The sequence below is a fragment of the Microcebus murinus genome, chromosome 6, assembly GCF_040939455.1.
Source record: "Microcebus murinus isolate Inina chromosome 6, M.murinus_Inina_mat1.0, whole genome shotgun sequence".
Taxonomy (NCBI): Eukaryota; Metazoa; Chordata; class Mammalia; order Primates; family Cheirogaleidae; genus Microcebus; species Microcebus murinus.
In genome coordinates, this window is record NC_134109.1 from 82,603,576 (window position 1) to 82,625,334 (window position 21,759).

Genomic DNA, 21,759 nt, shown 5'->3' on the forward strand with positions numbered 1-21,759 from the left:
GGCTAATTTTTTCTATATATATTGGTTGGCCAATTAATTTCTTTCTATTTTTAGTAGAGACGGGTCTCACTCTTGCTCAGGCTGGTGTCAAACTCCTGACCTTGAGCAATCCACCCGTCTAGGCCTCCCAGAGTGCTAGGATTATAGGCGTGAGCCACCTTGCGGGCCAAATTCACCATTTTAAAATATGCAATTCAGGCTGGGTTCGATGGCTCACGCCTGTAATCCTAGCACTCTGAGAGGCTGAGGCAGGATCGCTTGAGCTCAGGAATTAGAAACCAGCCTGAGCAAGAGCGATACTCCATCTCTACTAAAAATAGATAAAGGAGCTGGGCGTGGTGGCCTCGCCTGTAGTCCCAGCTACTCAGGAAGTTGAGGCAGGAGCATCGCTTGAGCCCAGGAATTTGTGGTTGCTGTGAGCAAGGCTGATGCCACGGCACTCTAGTCTGGGCAACAGAGATTCTGTCTCAAAAAAAAAAAAAAAAAAAAAAAATTTGAGGTTGCTGTGAGCGAGGCTGTGTGCCACGGAACTCTAGTCTGGGCAACAGAGATTCTGTCTAAAAAAAAAAAAAAAAAAGAGGCAGCCACGGCTGCTGTCAGGCAGTGGCAGTGGAACCCGGCCAATGGAACCCGGCAGTGACCGCTGCTGCAGAGGGGGTGGTGTGGGCAGTCCGACCCCGACCGCCCACACCACCTCCGCGGGGGTCCCCCAGAGCTTGGAAGCTCGAAGTCTGGCTGTGGCCATGGGAGACACAGTAGGGGAGCCTGCCCCATTGAAGCCAACTTCTGAGCTGACTCCTGCCCCAGCAGGGAATAATGGGGGCTCCTTGCTAAGTGTCACCACGGAGGGGGTCCGGGAACTATCAGTGATTGACCCTGAGGTAGCCCAGAAGGCTTGCCAGAAGGTGCTGGAGAAAGCCAAGCTTTTGCATGGAGGCGTAGCCATCTCTAGCAGAGGCTCCCCACTGGAGTTGGTCAATGGGGATGGTGTGGACAGTGAAATCCGTTGCCTAGATGATCCACCTGCTCAGATCAGGGAGGATGAAGATGAGATGGGGGCCACTGTGGCCTTGAGCACAGCCAAAGGAGCAAGAAGGCAGCGGCAAAATAACTCAGCTAAACAGTCATGGCTGCTGAGGCTGTTTGAATCAAAACTGTTTGACATCTCCATGGCCATTTCATACCTTTATAACTCCAAGGAGCCTGGAGTACAAGCCTACATTGGCAACCGGCTCTTCTGCTTTCACGATGAGGACGTGGACTTCTATCTGCCCCAGCTGCTTAACATGTACATCCACATGGATGAGGATGTGAGTGATGCCATTAAACCCTACATAGTCCACCGTTGCCACCAGAGCATTAACTTTTCCCTCCAGTGTGCCCTGTTGCTTGGGGCCTACTCTTCAGACATGCACATTTCCACTCAATGACACTCCCGTGGGACCAAGCTACGGAAGCTGATCCTCTCAGATGAGTTGCAGCCAGCTCACGGAAAGAGGGAACTGCCTTCCTTGAGCCCAACCCCTGACACAGGGCTGTCTCCCTCTAAAAGGACTCACCAGCGTTCTAAGTCAGATGCCACCGCCAGCATAAGTCTCAGCAGCAACCTGAAACGAACAGCCAGCAACCCTAAAGTGGAGAATGAGGATGAGCCTATTCGATTGGCCCCTGAGCAAGAATTCATCAAATCCTTGATGGCAATTGGCAAACGGCTTGCCACACTCCCCACCAAAGAGCAGAAAACACAGCGGCTGATCTCAGAGCTCTCCCTGCTCAACCATAAGCTCCCTGCCTGAGTTTGGCTGCCCAATGCTGGCTTTGACCACCACGTGGTCCGCATACCCCACACACAGGCTGTTGTCCTAAACTCTAAGGACAAGGCTCCCTACCTGATCTATATGGAAGTTCTTGAATGTGAAAACTTTGACACCACCAGTGTCCCTGCCCAGATCCCCAAGAACCGAATTCGGAATACACGGTCCGTAGAGAACTTGCCCGAATGTGGTATCACCCATGAGCAGTGGGCTGGCAGCTTCAGCACTGTGCCCAACTATGACAATGATGATGAGGCCTGGTCGGTGGATGACATAGGCGAGCTGCAAGTGGAGCTCCCTGAAGTATACACCAACAGCTGTGACAACATCTCTCAGTTCTCTGTGGACAGCATCACCATTCAAGAGAGCAAGGAGCCTGTGTTTATTGCAGCGGGGGACATCCGAAGGCGCCTTTCAGAACAGCTGCCTCACACCCCCACAGCCTTCAAATGAGACCCAGAAGACCCTTCTGCAGTTGCTCTCAAAGAGCCCTGGCAGGAGAAAGTGCGGCGGATCAGAGAGGGCTCCCCCTATGGCCATCTCCCCAGTTGGTGGCTCCTGTCAATCATTGTCAAATGTGGGGATGACCTTAGGCAAGAACTGCTGGCCTTCCAGGTGTTAAAGCAACTGCAGTCCATTTGGGAACAGGAGCGAGTACCCCTCTGGATCAAGCCATACAAGATCCTTGTGATTTCAACTGATAGTGGCATGATTGAACCAGTGGTCAACGCTATGTCCATCTACCAGGTGAAGAAACAGTCACAGCTCTCCTTGCTCGATTACTTCCGACAGGAGCATGGCAGTTACACCACTGAGGCATTCCTCAGTGCCCAGTGCAATTTTGTGCAAAGTTGCACTGGCTACTGCTTGGTCTGCTACCTGCTGCAAGTCAAGGACAGACACAATGGGAACATCCTTTTGGATGCAGAATGCCACATCATCCACATCGACTTTGGCTTCATCCTGTCCAGCTCACCCCAAAACCTGGGCTTTGAGACGTCAGCTGACCACAGAGTTTGTGGATGTAATGGGTGGCCTAGATGGTGACATGTTCAACTACTATAAGATGCTCATGCTGCAAGGGCTGATCGACGCTTGAAAACACAGGGAAAAGGTGGTACAGATCGTGGAGATCATGCAGCAAGGTTCACAGCTTCCTTGCTTCCATGGCTCCAGCACCATTTGCGACCTCAAAGAGAGGTTCCACATGAGCATAACCGAGGAGCAGCTTCAGCTGCTGGTGGAGCAGATGGTGGACGGCAGCATGCGGTCCATCACCACTAAACTCTATGACGGCTTCCAGTACCTCACCAATGGCATCATGTGATACCCTCCTTCTCAGGCCTGGGGTTGTGGGGGATCCAGGGGACCCTCCCAGAGGGGCCCTTATCTGAGAATCCCCAAACCAGGAAACCATCTACCCAACCATCCACACAAGGAAATGGAAGGCGAGAAATATAAAGGATCATGCGGTAACCGCAAGAGCTTGCCGAGGGGTGGGAGAGCCAGCTATGGGGTCCTGACTTGCTGGGGCTCCCCTGCCCTCAGGCTCTGTGTCAGTATTACCACCTGAGAGACTCCAGGACTCACTGCCCTCCAGAGAACAGAGGTGATGAATGTGAGAGACACCAGGGCCTTTCTTCTCGCCAGGATCTGAGAGGTTCTCCACTGGCCATCCTCTTCGTCTGTTCTGGGTCCCAGGACAGTGGAAGAGTAGGTCCTTGGCACTTAGGACTCAATCCTGTGGTTGGCCTTTGGCCAGGCTGCTGCCCAACTCTACCCCTCCCAGGAACTGGCCCCAAGCCCAGGTTCCCCCTGATAGGTGGGCTCTGAACTTGCTGAGGTTCCCACCTCAGGGACAAGAAAGGGAATTACCACAACCCCTCCTGTGTATTGAGGGTACTAGCCTAGTTGTGGAGAATTCTTTATCCTGATCCCTTCCCCACACCCAGGCAAATAGCTCTCAATTTTTTATTTTTTATTTTTGTTTGAAATAAAGTCCTTAGTTAGCAAAAAAAACCCACAAAAAACATATGCAATTCAGTGTTTTTTAGTATATTCATTATGGTGTACAACTACTACTACTACTAATTCCAAAACATTTGTATTACCCCAAAAAGAAACTACATACATATTAGGTGCTAGTCTCAATTCCTCCCTCCCCCAGTCCCTAGCAACCACTAATCTACTTTCTGTCTCCATGGATTTGACTGTTCTGGACATTCAATTCATTTTCATTTTCCCTATCTTGGCCTTTTGGCCAGACATACACTTAGGTAATGACTAATGTGGAGGACTTTATAGTTGCCTCCTTTTTATCCATTCATCCCTTCCCCATTTGGGCAGCAGCCCTTATAAGGGTGAGTGTGACTCTATCTCCAGTTCCAGGAGAAATCTTACATCTGATTGTTCAGGAGTGAGCATGTGACCATATGGCCTTTTAGGTGCAATCAGAGTGGTGCTCAGGATATGTGTGTGGGTGTGTGTGTGTGTATGTATGGTCTGACTTACATACAGTTAATACCCAAATCTTAATGTATAGTTTGTTGAATTTTTACATTTATATACACTTGTGTAACCACCATGCAGATCAAGATATATAGAACACTACAACACTCCAGGTTCTTCATGCCTCCTCCCAGTCAGTATTCTCACTCCAAGAATAACTATTATTCTGACCCAGATGATTTGTTCAATGACTGAGAAAGGAGGCACTGTCTCTTGTCCCCTGGATGTGAGTAAGTAGGTATATAGGCCTAGGACCTTCAGAAAATTATCTGACTGCTTGAGCAAAGCCAGCCTGAGGGTAACAAGGACACACAGAAGAGAACAGAGATAAGAAGATTGCAGAGAAACAAAACCACACATCTAACAACAGTGAGTTTTCATATTAAATCAATCTTGAAGCTACACTACCTTTGAATTTCCCAGTAAGCAATTTTATTGTTTAAATGGTATAAAATGAATTTTTCTAAACTCAGAATTTTTAACCTGGGTTAGAAACTTAGCTTTGTCTCTTCCTTGGTATATGCCTTTGGGCAAGTTACTGAACTTACTTAACTTCTTTAAGCCTCAGTTTTCTTCTCTCTAATAATGGGGGGATATCTTTCATAGATGATTGTTTTATGAAATATACATACTCTCTATATAGTATACATAAATACTACATATATAAATATCTTCTTACATGTAAACACTCAATAAGTGATAGAATTTTTTTTTTTTTTTTTTTGAGACAGAGTCTCACTCTGTTGCCCAGGCTAGAGTGCCATGGCATCAGCCTAGCCCACAGCAACCTTAAACTCCTGGGCTCAAGTGATCCTCCTGCCTCAGCCTCCTAAAGTAGCTGGGACTATAGGTGTGTACCACCATGCCTGGCTAATTTTTTCTATTTTTAGTAGAGACAGGGTCTCACTCTTGCTCAGGCTGGTCTTGAACTCCTGACCTCAAGCCATTCTCCCACCCCAACCTTCCAGAGTGCTAGGATTACAGGCATGAGCCACCACTCCTGGCCTAGAATTTCTAATAATAAACATCTCTAAAGACTTTAGTCATCTAGCAATGGAATGGAATCCCTTCTAGATAATAAATTCCCAATAGCTAGAAACATTGAGCATCAGCGATATCATCCTCCTTTCAGTGGCATTCTAAATGGTGTTCCTACTTTGATGGGAGACAAGTTAACTCTGAGGTCCCTTCTAACATTTAAAACCTGTGGAACCCTTATTGATTTGTACCCCTCCCTGAGCAATGGTAAAGAAATGGAATAAAGGAACTGTCTTTTGGCCTAGAAACAGGTAAAAATGATGTCCAATTAAAGTTAATGATGCACAAGAGAAGCAACCTTAGTAGAATGGGCAATGGAAACAATACTTCTTCAATTAGTTATACTAACAGCTCCGAGGATCTCCTTACTCCCACAGAGAAGACTTTATGCACTCATCGGGGAGGGAAGAGGGTGAAATTAGGACTCTTAACAGGTAGGTTGCAGGAAAGTGGGAGCTACAACGATAAAGCCAAGAAGAGTCAGAGTCAGGAGATGCAGAAAGAGTAGAACGCTGAGGAGCACAAGCTTCACTGGCATCTGAGCTAAGATTTTTGCCTGACCTTATGTCTTTTAGTATACTCTCCCTCAGAGACAGACCACTGAGCAATTACCAGCAGTATTTATTAGACACTTATATGTTGAATTCTCTATTTCCAACTACTCCCTTTATTATCTTTTGCCGGGTCCAAAGAGATTGAAGCCATCCGTTGTCAGCTTTACCTGTCTTCAAAGTTCACCAGTGCCTGTACTGTAAAGGAAACAGGCTGTGAGGCTGGAGAGCTGAGCACATTCGGAACACATAAATGTCTGGTGAAGACCCACTTTTCTAGGTTCTAGGTTGCCACACAATCTTTACTAATCTTTACTCTAAATCAGGGGTCCTCAAACTTTTTAAACAGGGGACCAGTTCACTGTCTCTCAGACCGTTGGAGAGTGCACACTGTGGGCCCAGGACAAGTCGGCTGCAAAGCAGGACAGGCAGCAGCAAAAACACCTGGCGGGCCGGCAGGCCGGATAAATGTCCTAGGTGGGCGGCATGTGGCCCGTGGGCTGTAGTTTGAGGATGCCTGCTCTAAATGAAACCATATGAGTCTGTGTACTCTTTGTCATAGACAAGTTAATTGGGATTAAAGAAGCTACACCCCTTTGCTACCTTCTCCTCCCTGTCACCCTGCTCCCAGAGAGCAAATGAGAAGGCAGGGCTGGGAATGATTGGAAGGAGCAGGATGAACCTTAGGCAACATTTTGAAGTAAGCAAAGCCTGTCTTCGACATCCTGCCCTAAATTCCATGTTCCAATGTTATAAATTCCTCTTATTGCCCACCTGTGCCCACTACACACAGACACACATGCACGCACATACACACACAGTCCTCCTCCCCAGTTTTGTATTCTCACATTTAGTTGCTTCCAACCAGTTATGAGGAGGAAAACCCAGATAACACTAGTCCATATTAAATTGTAAAAAAATGCCCCTAACTCTTGTTTTTTTGGTTTTTTGTTACTTTTAGAGGGAAATTGTATTAATACAAATTAATCTCCAAGTGGTGAAATTTAGGGAAAATAATTATGAACAGATAGTTCTCAGCTTACATCCAACCCTACTATTTAAATCACATACTTCTTCATCTTGCTCACTCTTGAGAAAAAAATAAATAAATAAATAAATCACATACTTCTATCTACTGAGGCTAATGCTAGGATGGGCTGATAGGAAGAGAAGTTTGTAATTCATAAACCTCTTTTGGGGGTTGGGACTGTGGGCACTTGTGGGCTTTCTGCTCACTGTCTTTATCCCCACAGCTGTCCAACTTGAGCCTGAGGCTTTGCTTTTCAAGTCTGAAATGCGACCTTCAAAGAGAAGGAACATGTACAGAAGGGGTGAGCTGCCCAAATAAAGCAAAGGCCCACAATGTTCTAATTCCCAACAACTGGAATTGGATACTCTCCTCTGGGGACACAAGCTCTCAGACGTCATGGAGTTTGGGCGTCCCCTGCTGGAGAAGCAGTTTCTAGTTTTTCTCTAAGAGGAAATTGGAATACATACCCAGAATGTGACCTATCAAACCAAAAATTTGCTTTTTAGGTGTGAGGCAGAAATTGAGAAGTTGAGATGACAGAGTAGTGGACACCCTCCTCCTTCTCCCCAGTTATATATGAGATATATATATATATATATACATATATATATATACACACACACACATATATATATACATATATATGTGTGTGTGTGTATATATATATATATTTTCCCACCTTGTACTTAACTCCTAGTCCCCATGACTGCCCTAACTCCATACCTGCAAACTCTTGCAACTTCTTCCGCTCCTCTAGGTTATACTGAAGCTTTTCTAGCAACTCAAAATATCGGAAGAGTGAATCTCTGGGCCAAACAACACGGTCATCTGGACCCATTTCCATTAGCCCAGGCAGATTCTGATGCACAAGTGTTTCCCAGTCCAAATGATCTGCAGGGAGGAATGCTTCATTAAAACATGGCTAGATTTGTGAAAGTTGGGTAAGAGCTGACAAATCTTATGGTGTAGGTGGGAAAGTGGGGATGAAAGAGGAAACAGGAAGCAGAGAGGCAAAAGAGTGCTCCACCAAGAGACCCCTTTTTATAATGAGCAAAGAGAGTTACAGCCACATTTATCCAAGGTGAATGAGAAGTATGGAGCAAATGAAGAAGCACAAAAAGAGTAATTAAGACCAGAAAATCAGACTGATGGAGAAAACTGGAAAGCAGATATAATAGGAGGGCTCCTCTTAAGATTGGGATAGCTTATAAAGAGAAGGAGTCTGAATTCAAATGGAAGAAACCCTTCTGCTCACCAGTAAATTCATAATCTCTGATTTCGGAAAAGTCGGAAATGGAGGAGGATGCAGAAGAAGAAGATGGATACTCGTTCATTTTTGGCAAGGATGCTCCTGGTTTTGGTAAGAATTCTTCTTCTGGTTTTGAGAAGGATTCTTCTGCTTCTGGTTTTGACAAGGATTCTTCTGCTTCTGGTTTTGACAAGAACGCATCTGGTTTTGACAAAGACACATCCAGTTTTGACAAGGATGCTTCTGCTTCTGGTTTTGACGAGGACATTTCTGGTTTTGATGCAACTACCATTAAATCCGTTCCTAAACCCTCTTTGTCATGACTGTGTTTAAACGCTTCTTCATAAACTTCAAATGAGTCCAAAAATTCCCCTTTTTGATGTGCTTTTCTGTAAGTGAAAGGAGAATTTTTAGGCCAGGCATGGTGGCTCATGCCTGTAATCCTAGCACTCTGGGAGGCTGAGGCGGGTGAATCATTTGAGCTCAGTAGTTCAGTAGACCAGCCTGATCAAGAGCAAGACCCTATCTCTACTAAAAATAGAAAATTACTTGGACAACTATTCTTAAAAAAAAAAAAAAAAAGGAGAATTTTTTTTTTTTATTGCCCAGCCTGGACTCAAACTCCTGGGCTCAAGTGATCCTCCTGCCTCAGCCTCTCAAATAGCTGGGACTTCAGGCACATACTACCAACCTGGATGAAAGGAGAAATTTTATTGCTTCAAAAACATTTACAAGATATGAGTAGTTCATTCATTATTCTGTTCCTGGCCATGGCCAACCTCTAAAGCTGGGCCATAGGCAATGAAGACCAAACTATTCCCAAACTCTAACCTTGGGCACTACCAAACTCAATCATCCCCAATGTGTCACCCTTAACTCATCTATTCCCTCCCACATGCCATCCATTAAGAAATCCTGTTGACAGAATGAAGGCTTTTATCAAGACACGCAATAACAAATACTGGTGAGGATGTGGAGAAAGGGGAACCCTCATACACTGTTGATGGGAATATAAATTAGTGCAATCGCTATAGAAGACAGTATGGAGTTTCCTCAAAAAACTAAGAATAGAACTACCACATGATCCAGCAATCCCACTGCTGGGTATATACCCAAAGGATGGAAATTCAGTATATCAAACTGACATCTGCATTCCTGTGTTTATTACAGCACTGTTCACAATACCCAAGACTTGGAATCAATCTAAGTGTTCATCAACAGATGAAAGCATAAATACATTGTGGTATTTATACACAATAGAATATTATATAGCACAAAAAGTCATGAAATCCTGCCATTTTCAACAACATGGATGGATATGGAGAACATAATGTTAAGTGAAATATGCCAGGCACAGAAAGACAAATCTCGTATATTTTCACTCATATGTGGGAGCTAAATTTAAAAACAATTGATCTCATGGAGACAGAGATTAGAATGATGATTACCAGAGGCCGGGAAAGGTAGTGGGGAGGGGGGCACAAAGTGGCAATGGCTAATGGGTATAAAAATATAGATAGAGATAGAATGAACAATGTTTGATAGTGTAATAAAGTGACTATAATAAAAAATAAGTTACGGTATACTTTAAAATAACTAAAAGAGTGGAGTTGGAATGTTCCTAACACAAAATGTTAAATTCCTGAGGTGATGGATACCCCAATTATCCTGATTTGATTAATTTACATTGTAGGCCTGTATCAAAACATCACATGTACCCTATAAAGATATACAACTATTATGTACCCATAATAATTTTAAAAATTACCCCCATAATATGAAATTTTTAAAAAAATGGAAAAGAAAATTTAAAAAAATTTTTTAAAAAGAAATCCTATTGACTCTACCTTCAAAATATATCTTTTCTCACTAACTCACTTGTAGTATCACCTGGTCTGTGCTATCATCTCTTGCCTGGACAGCAACACAGCCTCCCAACTGATCTCTGTGCTCCTTCTTCCCTTGTTCTTCTATAATCTGTCATCAACACCGCAACCAGAATAATCCTTCTTAAATGTAAGTCACTTCATAGCACCCCTCTGCTCTGCTTCCCATTTCCCTCAGAGTAAAAGTCCCTACAATGGCCCCCACAGTCCTACAGGATTGGGTCCCCATTATCTCTCTGACCTTATCTCCCAGCATTCTTCCCCCTGCTCACTCTGCTGCAGTCACAATGGCCTCTTTGCTGTTTCTCAAATACATCAGGGATGCTTCTGGCTTAGGACTTTAGCACTAGCTGTTCCCTCTACCTATAAAACTCTTCCCATAGATATTCACACTGTAATCTCCTTATTCCTTCAAGTCTTTGCCCACATTACCTTTTCAATGAGGCCACCCTGATCATCCTGTTTAAAATGACAACCCATCTGTAATCCCTACCCTCTATTCCCAATCCCCCTTAAGCTGTTCTACTTCTAATTTTTCAATAATGTTTATCATATTTTAATATATTACTTGTTTAATATGTTTATTATCTTTTTACTCCTACTAATATGTAAGCTCCATGAGAGTGGCATTATTGTCTATTTTGTTCACTGGAATGTCCCAAGCCCCTAAGTATTCAATAGTTATTTCTTAATGGATGAATGAGTTTCTTATTTCTCCTTCTGCTCTCTTGTCTACTGCTAAACACTCAGGATCTAGAATTTTATTTGTTTCATTGAAAGTATTTATATTAGTTTCCTGTGTCTGACATAACAAATGACCATAAATTTCGTGGCTTAAAACAATGGAAACGTATTGTTCTTGGAGGCGAGAAGTCTGAAATCAAGCTGTTGGTAGGGCCTTACTCCCTCCTGAGGCTCTTAGAAGAAGATTCCTGGTCTTTTCTACCTTCTGGCAGCTGCCTGGCATTCCTCAGCTTCCCTTGGCTTGTGGCTACAACACTCTAATTTTTATCTCCATCTTCACACTGCCTTCTCCTATTCTGTCTTCTCTTCAATCTCTTATAAAGACCCTTGTTGTTGGACTTGGGGCCCACCTGGGTAATCCAGGACGATCTCATCTCAAGATCCTTAATCATATCTGCAAAGACCTTCTTTCAAAATTAGGTCACATTCACAGGTTCTGGGGAGTTAGGACATAGACATACCATTTAGGGGACCACAATTCAATAGGCTACAATAAATAGTTATTGAATGTATGAATTCTTTCTCAAAGCCAGTCTTCATCTTGGTTTTCTACCCTCTCTTCTTTCATGTGTTTCCATCCCAGTTCACATGTACACTCCTAACCTGGCATCCCTTTTGCGTGATCTTAACTTCCGTGCCTCAGGGGACAGGTTTTGTCTCCTGCAAAGCAAAAAAACCCAAAAGGGTAAAGAGAGCTATATTCAAGACAAAGTGCAAAGAGAAAAAAAGAAAAGAATTCAAGTCATAAAGTGAAGAAATCTGAGTGGGGAAAACAAACTGTATTCAAGGGGTAAAAAAGAACAGAGGAGTCCCCATAGCAGATGAAGAATCAGGCAATATTCTAGAGCTAGAGAATTCTTAACCCTGTGGGCAAATCTTCTTTGACAAACAGAAAATGGGGTCAAGGACAAGAAGTAGAAATAGGGAATGAGTTCAGGAAACTTTTGAGAAATAAAGCTGGGTTTGAAAATGGGAGAGCAGACCTCTGGATGATCTGACGCTTGAATCTGTCAGCTTTGTACTGAACCTGCAGCTGTGTCATCTCTTCATTCAGCTCTTTCCTGATATTCTGGAAATTAGTAACTGCCCCAAAGGGCCATTAGGAGTTGGGAGATGGTAGTAATTAGACCTGGGGAGAAGGCTTGGGTAGGGAGAAACCAAGTGAAATATCCATGCTAAGACCCAAGCCTTCCTGCGGCAATAGGTTCTCTCTACCCATAATCCACCAATGCCAGCTTTCAGACTCATTTCTTCCCAACCACTCTTTCCCCCAAGTTTCACCTCCTCTATGCTTACCCATCATGGCTACTATAATATTTCGAAAGATAATGGAGCCAAGCAACAACCAAAGGATGACATAGATGCTGCTGAAGACACGGCTGGCTTCAGGCACCTCCCAGACATCCTGAAGCAGTGCATACCAATGGTCCAAGGTGAAGAGAATGAACACTGTCACTAGGGAATTCAGCAGGTCCCTAAAGTAAAAAGTATTGTGAATAGATAGAAACAGAAATCTAAACCTCTCAGAAACCTCTTCCTGAGCCAACCTCTCATTCTTACTTTTAAAGCAACAAAAGAGTATTTCTGTATAGTTTGTTCTGATTTTGGCTTTTCTACCATATTCAATTTTTAGCTAAACATTCTTCAGGTTATTGTTTGTTTGTTTTTTGAGACCACGGTCTTGCTCTGTCTCCCAGGCTGGGGTGCAGTGACTTGATCATGGCTCACTACAACTTCCACTTCTGGGACTCAAGTGATCTTCCTGCCTCAGCCTCCCAAGTAGCTGGGACCACAGGCATCTGCCACCATACCCAGTTAATTTTTCTTATTTTTTGTAGAGACACAATCTTGCTATGTTGTCCAGGATGGTCTCAAAATCCTGGCCTCAAGAAATCCTCCCACTCACCCTCCCAAAGTGCTGGGATTATAGACATGAGCCACTGTGCCTGGCTCATTCTTCAGTTTGAAATTGTTGTTTTAAATTTTCCTTTGTCATGAATAATCTGCAAATACCTCTCACTATTCCTTTACTCCTGGGGCATAGAGAATACTCAATAAATAGCTATTGACTCAATTTTTAAAAGATGAATGATTCGCCACTCAAAAAAAAAAAGATGAATTACCAATGAGATATAATTTTTTCTAAGGTCATTCTCCACTGCTGTATGGACTCCACTTAATAGAAGATCACTCACAAATTTAGCAAACATTGTTCCTATTTACTTCACTGGTATGAACTGATAGGCAAGTAGGATGGATATGTGACATAAACATGTGTGATTCTAAATAATGAATGATGATGAATATGTTTTAAATTATAAAATTAATAATAATTATTTAAAAATTAAGAAAAATTTAGAGACCTTCCTGAGATCTTTGTGATAAAACGTCTCAGGAAGGTATCTAAATTTTCGTTCTTTCCCTTTTAGTTCCCCATATATAATTTATTGAAAACATCAGGCTGTATAGGATGAATTCTAGGACTTCCTAACTCAATATATTGATACAACTACCTGTTAGAGCCTAAGAGAGACCTGAGAGTTGCTGACAAGATTGGATTCCAATTCATAAATAGGATTATCTATTCTAAATTCAAGTTGATTTTCTTCTAGTAATCAGTGTTTTCTAAACAGAGATCTTATCAAGATTTTACTTTTAAATGAATATAGGTATTATATATGCATGGGTAATATCCACACCTAGAGAGTGGGGTAAAACCAGTGACCATGTTTGACAGTCATAGTAATATTTATTGAGCATTTGTAATGTGTTCATACTGTACTAAGTGCTGAAATGCATAACTTCATTTATCTCCATACTTTTATGAGGTAGTACTGCTATTATTTCCATTTTTTTAAAGAGGTAACTGAGTCATGGAAACCAGGGCTTAACCACTGGAGTATACTGCTATTTAAAGATGGTTGAGGGCAGGTGCTGTGGCTCATGCCTGTAATCCTAGCACTTTGGGAGGCTAAAGAGGGAGGACTGCTTGAGGCGAGGAGTTCAAGACCAGCTTGAGCAAGAATGAGACTCTATCTCTACAAAAAATAGAAAAATTAGCTGGGTATGGTGGCACACACCTGTAGTCTCAGCTACTGGGGAGGCTGAGGCAAGAGGCTCACTAGAGCCCAGGGGTTTGAGGTTGTAGTGAACTATGAGGACACCACTGTACTCTAGCCCAAGAGACAGAGCAAGGCCATGTCTCAGAAAAAAAAAAAAAAAGATGTTTGATAAGAGTACATTTGAATTTGCAAAACCCAGAATAAACCTGGAATTAGGTGCTCTACCCTCAAAATCAGAGCTAACATCACTTACTATTCCTTTGCTTTCTCTTTCCCCCTCCTTATTATGCTCTATTCCAGTTTCTTGGAATGCACTATACATTTTGTATTACTATACTTTGGACAAGCTTCCCAGTCTCTTACCCAAATTCTCTCCCCTCACCCAGGCTTTTCCCAGCCCTGCCTACGAGAAGAACAAGTGGAACTCCAGGTCCGGGATTGTTGAACGGGTGTACTCCTCGAAGAAGTAGACACCAGCCACAGCAAAAATGTAGAAGAAGATGAGCAGCAACATCAGGAGGAAGGTCATGCTCTAGAGGCCATGACTTCAAGTCAGAGATGGGCCAGACTAGGTTGATCTCCAATGACAGCCCAGTCAAGCCCACCTGGCAATCCCCCACCAAACCCTCCCTTCCACTCCTGAACCCAGTCATCTGTGAACCACAGCAGCTGTCCCCAGCCCCTTCTCATCAATCACATTTCACAGGACTTTTCATTGCCTTCTTTCACCCTTGCAGACTTGTTTCATATTAAATGTTAAACCCCTGTATTTATCCACTTTCCCCCCCTGCTTTAGCTTGCAACAGTTGAATCACCTTGAGGGCTCTGACCAGGGCCAAAATAATAACTCGAATTTGACGGAATCGTGAAAAGAGTCTGAGAGACCTCAGCACCCGGCAGATCCTCAGAAACTGGAGCCACACAGACTGGGTTGTCACCCCTGCCAACACTGCAACCTCAGGAATCAGGGACTGTGGAAAACACATAGATTATGAGTAAAATATACCCAGAAGCATCCAAGCACAGTTGCCCCTTCTTCATCTCCTCCTCATGGTTCCCTGGGCATGACCCCTTGAATAGCATTCTCTGGGACTGTTTCCTATTCAGCCTAACTAAATTACTTGAACTTTGTACTTCAATTTGTTCAGATATAAAAAGGGGATAAAATCAGTGCTTAGCTCATTGAGTTGTTCTGGAGCACAGATGGGACAGTATGTGTAAAACACTTAAAATAGTGCCCAGGCTGGGCATGGTGGAACATGCCAGTAGTTCCAGCTACTCGTGAGGCTGAGGCAGCAGGATTGCCTGAGCCCAGGAGTTTGAGGTTGCTGTGAGCTAGGCTGATGCCACGGCACTCACTCTAGCCTGGGCAACAAAGTGAGACTCTGTCTCAAAAAAAAAAAACAACACAACTTTTCTTGTTCTTTTGATTCACCTAAACACATTCCTCATCCCACTAAACTAATCCCCAGGATATCTATCCTTACCAACATGGTAACAGTAAAGTCAAAGACATTCCAGGCATTCTTCCAGAAAAGGGAAAAGCTGGATAGCCACATAAGAAGGATCTCCACAATGAAAATAAGCAAGATAAACCAAGCTGCCACCTCCATAGTCAGCTTCAATGTCCACAGTCTGGGATCTGTGGATTCCAGCAATTCTGTGAGGGTAGAACAAAGGCAGAATAAAAGTTAAGGAAATAGGAAGCTGAATGATGAATGATCACTTATAAATCACAGTTGTGCCCACTTCTATTCCATTTCTCTTTGAGTTTCTCTTCTTAACACTGTTGTTTCAACCTGTGAATTACAAAGGACAGAACTGACCATGAAAAATAGTCACAACTCATCTATCGATATCCATATTTCTACAAGCTGCAAGTTACTTCCTACCTACTCTGAGGGTCACATAGCCACTAAGAGATTGCTCTTTTTAACTAACCCCCTACACAACTCCTTCCTGCTGTACTGTTAACTCAGTCTCAAAGTTCAATGTAAGCAATGAGTCTTGAGAATAGAATGAAAATATAGGGCTATGATATCTAAAGTACTTCATGAGGCATGTACTGTGTTTCCCCAAAAATAAGACCTACCCATAAAAACCCCTAGCAGGATTTCTAAGCATTTGCACAATATAAGCCCTACCCCGAAAATAAGACCTAGTGATGGGTGTGGCTACACAGCGAATCTGCACAACATATGGGGCCTTCTCATCTGCCCTATCCTAACAGCTACTATCCCAGAGGTGACCTGAAAGGTGCAGGCAGCCCTACCAACAAGGTCGGCTCCCCCTGTCAGGTCCCGGCCATCCTGTGTGTGCTGCAAGCTGAGGCTTTGAGGGGAAAATAACACTGAAAATAAGCCCTAGGGTGTCTTCTTGAGGAAAAATAAATATAAGACCCTGTCTTATTTTCAGGGAAACACGGTAGAAACTAGAAGCCAGATTCATGGGGTATACTGATTTATAAAAGGAAGTTACTTGGGGGCCGAGTGTGGTGACTCTCCCCTGTAATCCCAGCTGAGCCTGAGGCAGAAGCACTGCTTGAGGCCAGGAGTTCAAGACCAGCCTGAGCAACATAGCTAGACCCCACCTCTACAAAAAATTTAAAAATTAGCCTGGCACGGTGGCGCATGCCTATAATCCCAGCTACTCAGGAGACTGAGGTGGGAGGATCACAGGAGGCCAGGAATTCAAGATTACAGTGAGCTACGGTCATGATCAGGCCAATGCACTCCAGCATGGGTGACAGAACAAGAAGTCCTCTCTTAAAAAAAAAATAAATAAATACAGTTGATTCTTTATATGTTAGCTTTCTTTTGAAACTTTCCTTTCTTCTCTCCCTAAAATTGATTTTGTTCTGCAAAGCAAATTGAATCCTACTCTTCTCCTCTAGAATCCTGATATTATTTTTTAATTGCTATTCTCATTGCCTTTATCTTTCAATCCTCTTCATCACTTTTATACAATTAATGGATGTATACCATGCTCTAGAAAAAAATTGATATCAAAATAGACTTAAGAGCTAAATAAGAATCAATGGTGTTATGGCTTTACTGTCATTCCTGATCCTAAACTGGATCAAGACAAAAAGGAGAGAGACATACTTCAACCCTCCCTAGAATTTTGGAGGTTGGAACCTCCTTAAAACCAACAGAGTCACACTGTACTTATCCCTACGGTTCCTTAGGCTATGTGCTTCTTCAGCAAGTTTTTCTTTTACACAAATGTTTCTCTAATTCTAAGATGGACAGGTTTTCACATTTTAGTATCTCTGAAATTAAGGTGCATCTTACAATCAATGTGTCCCAGTTTAATTGAGGATGATTTTATTTATTTTTATTAATCATTAATAAATAATGTACTTCACGATTGATGACAATTTAATTCAATAAAATACAATATTTTTCAATAACAATAAATTCTGATTCTCAGAACCATGGGATTATACTATTAGACAGAGCCGAGGACTACATTTATGGCTGGAAAATGGAATGCCATCATTTTTATTCAGTTGTTGCCTTCATAAAATAGGAACCCAAAGAGAACAATAACATAAAGTAAGGGTCTTGAAAAGAAGATTCTGATGGTTTGATTAGGGAAGTCCAAAGACAGAAGTAGCACTTGTACTCTCAGGAAAAAAGGGATGGCCAGGTGTGGTAGCTCATGCCTATAATTTTATCATGCTGGAATGGCTGAGGCTGGAGGATCACTTAGGTCAGGAGTTCAAGAGCAGCCTGAGCAAGAGTGAGTCCCCATCTCTACTAAAAATAGAAAAAATTAGCCAGGCATGGTAGCATGTGCCTATAGTCCCAGCTACTCAGGAGGCTGAGGCAGGAGGATTGCTTGAGCCCAGGAGTTTGAGGTTGCAGTGAGCTATGACTGTACCACTGCACTCTAGCCTGGGCAACAGAACAAGACCCTGACTCAAAAACAAACTGGTAGAGGTGACTCACTCCTGTAATGCTAGCACTTTGGGAGGCTAAGGTGGTAGGCTTGCCTGAGCCCAGGAGTACAAGGCTGCAGTGAGCTATGATCACACCACTGTGATCATACCCCAGGCAAGATCAAGACCCTGTGTCAAAACAAACAAACAAAAAATTTGTAATAATGTTATACTCAGTATTTTGTTGTATTAATAAATAAGGACTATTCAGATTAAGGCTTACAAATGAGCCAAATCTTTCTTTTCTCTCTCTTATCATTTAAAAATAAAATATGTAGGAAACTGTTGTCCTTATAAAAAAAAAAAAATGAAAAAAAAAATAAAAATAAAATATGAAAATTATAAAAATAAGCCATTTGATGTTAAAAGTATAAAACAGAATATCAATATCCAGTTGTGAAAGTAGATTTTTTTAAAGCCCTAACACATAGTTATAGTCTTTGTGATCTGGAAAAAAATATTTTTTTAAGCCTAAACACAGTCTTAATGTTTCTTTTTTATCATAAGAATTAGTCTGTCCAGTGGTTCACGCCTGTAATCCTAGCACTCTGGGAGGCCAAGGCGGGTGGATCGCTCGAGGGCAGGAGTTCGAAACCAGCCTGAGCAAGAGCGAGACCCCATCTCTACTAAAAACAGAAAGAAATTAATTGACCAACTAAAAATATATATACAAAAAAAAAAATGAGCCAGGCGTGGTGGCACATGCCTGTAGTCCCAGCTACTTGGGAGGCTGAGGCAGGAGGATCGCTTGAGCCCAGGAGATTAAGGTTGCAGGGAGCCAGGCTGACGACACAGCACTCACTCTAGCCTGGGCAACAAAGTAAGACTCTGTCTCAAAAAAAAAAAAAAAAAAAAAAGAATTAGTCTGTCCAAATAAATCTGTTAATCACAAATAATTTCCCTTTGCAAAATCTGTGCTGCCTTTTATCACAAGAATATGCTTTAGTATGATAAAATTTTCATGAGCTTGCCAGATAACTCCCAGTCTGGCAATCTACCTATCCTCCGGCACGTAGATCATGCTTCAAATTCAAACTATTTTACCAAATAGAATGGTTAGTGCTATTCTATTTTGATTTGTCTATTAGATCTAGGTAATCTTGTACATGTACTGTTATTTACTTTATTCCAAAGTTTAAGACTATATCCCTAACACCACAAGGCAAATACATGCCAATAATCACACAAGAAATAGAAAATTATGAGTGACTTAGTTCAAAGTGCTCCCTGCTATGGAAAGAAATAAAACATCTCAAAGTACATAGTATACTGTAGTGGATCAGAGACATCAATTATTGTTGTGTATTTAAATATCTTTGACCTAACTACATTAAAGGACTGTTTTAAAGTGGGAAATGTCCCCAAAACAGTGAGGATGAAACAAGTGAGTACTGCTATTATTCTTTCATCATTTCTGAGTTTATTTGAGATGATCATCATATGAGATCACTGATTCCCCATATGTACTTCTGTTTTTAATACATTTCATATAATTTATGATTGGTTTAAGAGTCATTTCCTCTGTAATTTTTTTAGTCACTTAATATCTTAGTTATACCTAACTTTGTGAGCTTTCTTGTTTGTATTTAAGTCACCTTTCCAATTATATTTGTAAAAATGTAAACATTAGATTATTCACTGATAGGCACCACTCCCTTTAATAGAAAAGGTTAATTCAAACAAATATTGGACTAAACTGACAAAAGAAATAAAACCGTTCTTCCCATTTCCAGTTCCTTGTGGATTTGTTACATTGCTACATATTATACTCTACCTCTGAGTGTCTACCCATATCTACTGTATTCTCTAGAGCCCTCCAAATGTTTCCAGATCTTAACCAGTTGCACAAATCCTACTCCAGAGGGCTTCATATAATTGTCTTTATCACAACTCAAATGACATTCAAAAATGTAAGATAATCAAGTTAGAAGGAAAAAGACTCCCACCCACTTCCTCTTTCATTCAATGTTAGTTCTCACCTATTTCAACCATAAATACAATCGTATTCAAAAAGATGAGGAAGACCATAAAGTTTGTGAAGAGGCGACCTGTTTTCTCTTAAGGAAACACACATACTGGAGTTCTGATTTGTGTAGCTGAAATAATAAGGGCAAGAATAAAAGCAGTGATAATGAGAAGACAATGGAGTTTGGAAAGGGAAAAATAAGTCATCAGGCAGGTGATGAACAGCCATGGATAAAATGAGTGACATGAAAGGATACACTCAAGAACCCATCCAGCCCACAAGGAAAGAGGCGGCCTCTGGCTGCAGCGGATGTGAAGCCTGCTCAACATTCTTGCGGCATGTGAAATATGTCCTTCATGTTGAGGCTTTATGGAGAAGCGCACTAGCTGGTGTTGATCTCCCAACATAAGTTTCCCCCGGCCAGAAGGATCTATAACAAACATTGTAAAAGGATAGTGAACAAATATAGAGAAGTAGGTTTGGGGCAGTAATATTGGTCCCCCTAGTGCAGGAGCTTGCCTCACAGCTGCTCCTTCTCACATCAACTCAGAATCCTGTTAGTTTGGAGTGAGAACCAATGTATTGCTTATGACCAGTACTGTCCATGCCCATGAATAAAAGCAGCAGATTCAACCCTACAAGTTTTAAGTGTCTCTGGTAGAAACTTTTCCAAGTCAGCTGAGTCTAATAGCTATCTTAGGCCTAAACGTAAGTGACATGAATTCTATCTGCCGGATTCAAATAGTTTTATATATAAAGCCCTTGATTTATCAAGTTTAGTGTGATCTCTAAACCAGCAACCCAACCAACCTCCCTTGAATTTTCCACCCTCGAATTTATCTCTTTTTGGAGGATGTGAATAGGAGTCTTAAATTTAGACTAGTAAAGAAATAGGTTGCTGACCAAGTAAATCCCTGATTGTGTGCCGTGGCACAGCTTGGCTCAAGCCTTGCAAATGCTCAATGAGAGAAAAAGTATCGATGAGACGTGAACGAATGGCATCAGCTCGGGGCAGTTGCACATGCCCTGGTTGTTGGTAAATGGCCATGTCTGTTAAGAAAATGGAAGAATCAAGTGTCATTTCACTCTTATACTTGCACCAAGGATTAGCGGTTTTCTGCCCCTTCTCCCCACCCTCTTTGCCCTTAAGATCCCTTAAGGTGCCCAAATCTATGAACTAGGAGCAGTTGGAAAAAACACATCCTACTAAGACTCAACGTTTTTCAAAAACCAAAGGGGAACAGGAGTCTTAAGAGATACTGTGCAGTCGACCAAGTGGCAAGGCACCTTCACTTTGTAGCAGCATTTCTGATAAAGAACTTATTTCAAAAAATATATAAAAATGCAGCAGACACAATGGCAGGGACTCGAGGCTGGACAAAGAAAAATCGGGCCCCACTTGGACCTGAGGGAATCAGGCCATGAGGTGGGGCAGTGTGTGGGAGGGCTTAGGTTGCCCCCAAAAGAAAAACCTAGTGAAGAGGAACTGGAGAAAATGCAACAAAAGCCTGACATTTTGAAAATGTGTCCAGTTCAAAGTGTGTCCACCCCAACACTCTCGTGGGGGCCTGCTCCTTCTCACCCCAATTCCCGCTTCTGGGCCTCACCTCAGCCCAGGTTCTCCTCCCAACTCAGCCCTGACTACACGCCTCCGCCTCTGCCTCCGCCTCCAGCTGTGGCGCCCCCTGAGCTCCGCTCCGCCCACCCAGGGCGAGCTCAGCGCCCGCTCCCAGCCTCGCGGCGCCGCATTCCTAGCCCCGCCTGCCCAACCCCCAGGATCCGGTGAGCCCCAGGCCCAGCCCTCGACCCTGACCCTAGCCCCTAGCCCCTAGCTGAGGACCCGGCCCAGCCGGCTCGGCTCCGCGCTCGCCGACTCGGCCACGCCCCACGCCTCGGCCACCCGGCAGTTACCAGCTGGTCTCGCCCGCCCGACGCAGGCGCCGCGCAGCCAATCGGCGGCTGCCACAC

The 21,759-nt window shown here is 42.9% G+C and overlaps 1 protein-coding gene and 1 pseudogene across 3 annotated transcripts; one reads left to right on the plus strand and one right to left on the minus strand.

Annotated features, from left to right (window-relative positions):
• Window positions 1-661: 661 nt before the first annotated feature.
• LOC105872527 (phosphatidylinositol 4-kinase beta-like) lies at window positions 662-3,164 on the plus strand (annotated as a pseudogene).
• Window positions 3,165-5,961: 2,797 nt separating this feature from the next.
• On the minus strand, window positions 5,962-21,707 carry CATSPER2 (cation channel sperm associated 2). 3 transcript variants are annotated; one of them, XM_012766655.2, is made up of 13 exons: window positions 21,632-21,707; window positions 20,695-20,841; window positions 20,048-20,221; window positions 19,805-19,873; window positions 15,370-15,542; window positions 14,698-14,853; window positions 14,290-14,414; window positions 12,117-12,295; window positions 11,804-11,903; window positions 11,424-11,480; window positions 8,197-8,579; window positions 7,665-7,832; window positions 5,962-6,109 (listed from the first exon to the last, which is right to left on the minus strand). In XM_012766655.2, the coding sequence occupies exons 2-13, from the start codon at window positions 20,837-20,839 to the stop codon at window positions 6,078-6,080; spliced, it is 1,761 nt and encodes a 586-aa protein (XP_012622109.1). In that variant the 5' UTR covers window positions 20,840-20,841; window positions 21,632-21,707; the 3' UTR covers window positions 5,962-6,077. The 3 variants fall into 3 exon arrangements, with proteins under 3 accessions (XP_012622109.1, XP_012622106.1, XP_075860421.1); XM_012766652.3 differs by having other exon boundaries at window positions 21,399-21,672; XM_076004306.1 differs by lacking the exons at window positions 19,805-19,873; window positions 20,695-20,841; window positions 21,632-21,707 and having other exon boundaries at window positions 20,048-20,134.
• Window positions 21,708-21,759: the final 52 nt, after the last annotated feature.

Coding starts and splice junctions, on each gene's coding strand:
- CATSPER2 (XM_012766655.2), bottom strand. CDS start 20,839: ATGGCCATTTACCAACAACCAGGGCATGTGCAACTGCCCCGAGCTGAT. Junction 14,854..15,369: donor ACTTTACTGTTACCATGTTG/GTAAGGATAGAT, acceptor TGTTTTCCACAG/TCCCTGATTCCTGAGGTTGC. Junction 11,904..12,116: donor TATTATAGTAGCCATGATGG/GTAAGCATAGAG, acceptor CCTTTGGGGCAG/TTACTAATTTCCAGAATATC.